The sequence below is a fragment of the Ananas comosus genome, linkage group 6 (assembly GCF_001540865.1).
Source record: "Ananas comosus cultivar F153 linkage group 6, ASM154086v1, whole genome shotgun sequence".
Lineage (NCBI taxonomy): Eukaryota > Viridiplantae > Streptophyta > Magnoliopsida > Poales > Bromeliaceae > Ananas > Ananas comosus.
Genome location: NC_033626.1, coordinates 10,374,826 through 10,378,126, shown reverse-complemented (window position 1 = coordinate 10,378,126; position 3,301 = coordinate 10,374,826). Strand labels below are relative to the sequence as shown.

General features: G+C 42.7%; 1 protein-coding gene across 1 annotated transcript; it reads left to right on the top strand.

Annotated features, from left to right (window-relative positions):
* LOC109712120 (aspartic proteinase nepenthesin-1-like) lies at window positions 847–2,324 on the top strand. Its single transcript, XM_020235547.1, has one exon. The coding sequence runs from the start codon at window positions 1,086–1,088 to the stop codon at window positions 2,322–2,324; it is 1,239 nt and encodes a 412-aa protein (XP_020091136.1). The 5' UTR covers window positions 847–1,085.

Here is a 3,301-nt window from a genome sequence, read left to right as displayed (position 1 = left end):
AAATAGAATCAAATTTTAAAAGTGAGATTGCCGAACGCTTTATTGAGCCGAAAATCACTTTTCAATTCAAAAGAGCTTGTTAAAAGCTAGGCCAAAAGCTAGTCGTTGTAAAAGCAGACAAGATGGTCCAATTAAGCTCGTTCATCCTACTTTTTTTCAATTTTTTGTTTCCATAATACAATTATGCTGGGTCAACCTCTGCTTCTAGAACTCCATTATCATCATATTTAAAGAAATGCAAAGTATACCCCTAATTTTTAGGTGTAAATATTATATCTATTCTACCAAAAAAATTTAGACAATTCTTTTATGCTCTAGTATAAACAAAATATACATCTAAATTTTACCGTACCGCATATGATAATAAAAAATTCTAATCATAAATAATATAATAGTTTTATATTAAAATAATATTTTTTTAAAAATTTGTTATTTTACTTGTGTGCGAATGGAGGCCTTTGTTTAGTGACAAGTCTCTCCTAGCTAATAATTAGGCACTTTCTTTTGAGAAAAGGTAACAAGCTATCTGCTTTATTTATTAAATATACGAATTAGACTACAGGAGTGAGGCAACCCGGGCCTCTAAGAATGATACAACAATCAAAAAAAAAAAAAAAAAAGAGAAAAAACTAAAGGACCGGTCATAGGAGGGATTCCCAAGGCTTCAGAAGCTGCTTAATCCGTTGTACAACCAAAACATGATCGAAATGGACGTTTCAAAAGATAAAATCATTCCTAAACTTCCAAATGGTCCACCAAAATAGCTAGGTACTTTCACTCGGAAAATATGTGTAGTGTCCAAGTTGAATTTAATCTTATTTTGTTACATAATTTTGCTACAAGCAAAACGCACGCATGATTTTGCCGTGTCAAGATATTGAAAGGGCATTGTTTGAAATGTATAAAAGAGCGCGTTAACTGAGTCCTTCTATGATACCGAGAAAAGTTAAACACAGTAAAAAATACAACAATATCTGCTATCACAGAGACTCATTCTTGCTAAATCCCCCTATATAAATTATAAACATACATCCTAACAAATATTATCTCCCCAAAACATAAGTCTCTGTATCTCAGACCACAACATGTATGCTGTTAAGTTCTCTGACAATATGCTGCCGATTCTGGTGCTTCTCCTTGTCTTTCTAATCCCTCCAGCCATTTCTGCCTTCGACGGTGTTCGCATGGACCTGACCCACATCGACACGGGCCGGAACATAACCAAATTCGAGCTCCTGCAGCGCATGGCGCTCCGAAGCAGGGCCCGGAGTGCGATGCTCGCGTCCAAGGCCGCGGGGGGTTCCACCAATTCGATATCCACAACTGACGTGCCTGTCTTGCCAAATGCTGGCGAGTACACCATCGGAGTTTCCATCGGCACGCCGCCACAGCCTCTCCTGCTCAACCTTGACACTGGCAGTGATCTCATCTGGACTCAGTGCCAGCCCTGCCTCTCGTGCATCAACCAGAGCTTTCCTTTGTACGATCCTTCACAGTCAGCCACTTATTCGCCGCTTCCCTGCTCCAGCAAGCTCTGCCAGGCTCTTCCTCTATCCGCCTGCCACGCACAATGCCTCTATCTTTACGGTTACGCCGACAGCTCAACCACCGTCGGCACTCTCACCAGCGAGGCCTTCACCTTCGGGTCGACCACTAAAAACATCACGGTCCCGCACCTCGGATTCGGCTGTGGGTTTCTAAACCAAGTCAGCTTCTACAACGAATTCGGGATCGCAGGCTTCGGTCGTGGGCCCTTGTCTCTCATCTCTCAGTTAGGAGCCGGAAAGTTCGGATACTGCTTCACTTCCTACGGCAACAATTCGAAGAGCAGCACACTTATGTTAGGATCAGCTGCCGGTCTAAACGGCAATGCTACTACGGTCCGGTCGACTCCGTTCGTTCTGAATCCTTCACAGCCAACCTTCTATTACCTCTCTTTCGATGGTATAACGGTCGGCACGACCCGTCTCCCGATACCGAAGTCGGCATTCGCGCTGCAGCAAAACGGGACGGGCGGAGTGATCATAGACTCCGGCACGTCCTTCACGCAGCTAACCACGGTTGCTTACAAGCTCGTGAGGAGCGCCTTCTTGTCGCAGGTGAAGCTGCCCGTGGCTAACGGCACCGCGGAGGGCTTCGACCTTTGCTTCTCGCTGCCGTCGTCTCCATCAGCAAAGGTGGACGTGCCGAAGCTGATATTCCACTTTGAAGGCCGGCGATATGGACCATGCCGCTCGAAACTACATCGCTCAGGATTCTACATGGGTTATAACTGTTGCTTGGCTTGTTCGATTCCGAGCAGTCGGAAGCTCTATAATTGGTAATTTTCGAGCAGTGATATGCAGTAGTCTAACCGATCTGGACAATCAGAGTTATCTTTTGCCCTCGCGGTGCGAATCAGCTGTGTATCTAATTAATGATGTGAGATGTTTCAATTTGAAGGTTTCCTGTATTTCATACGAATCAACGAATTAGCTCTGTCGAGATTATCTTAATGGTTAGATTTGGTTAGATTTGTAATTGAATCCTATTATTGGATAATCAATCTAATATTTAAACTCTTTGAGATAAATTAAGATTTAAATATTAATTAAGTTATAAATCCTAACTAATTAGGAGGTTAAATATTTAAATCTTATTGAGAATAACATAATATAGATATAAATATTTATCGGAGGTAGAATCTAATTATACTAGGATTTGAGGTAGCTTTTGAGTGTAAGCTGATAACTATAGCATATGTGCTATTGTTTCGGTGTCGGTGTTGGATGATTAGCACAGCACCTATATGGCGATGGCCAATTATGGTCATAGTTTGGTATGACCTAGTGATGGATGCAAAGAACGTTGCATGCGGCTTTCGTAGCGTGGTTCATTGGATATCTTGTGCATTGGATGCACGGATAAAGAATGTCTTCTGGGATATAGAAAGACGAGAGGAAGGGTAGGAAGAGAATTCAGAGCAGAGGGCTGGTTGTTGTAGCTACTTCTAGCTTGCAGAAGCATGAAGTTGGTGCTAATTTCTCTTATTTAATGGAATCTTATTATACCTGGCATATTTTTCTCTTTTACATGATTGTATCAGCATCTGCCTGAGGAGACCCGGATTATTGGTAAAAACCTGATTCGACGCTTCGTGCGGATCCCAACAATCGGTACCGATCCACAGCAGTCGGACTATCCAGAGCGAGGTTGCGGATTCACAGAGATCCGGTACCGGGGGAGTACCGGGATTCACAACAAGTAGTATCAGAGCAAAGCTTAACGATCTTTGGAGCAAAGATCATGTCAGAGCACGGTT

Excerpts from the sequence above, each read along its gene's own strand:
- LOC109712120 (XM_020235547.1), top strand. The coding sequence starts at position 1,086 with ATGTATGCTGTTAAGTTCTCTGACAATATGCTGCCGATTCTGGTGCTT.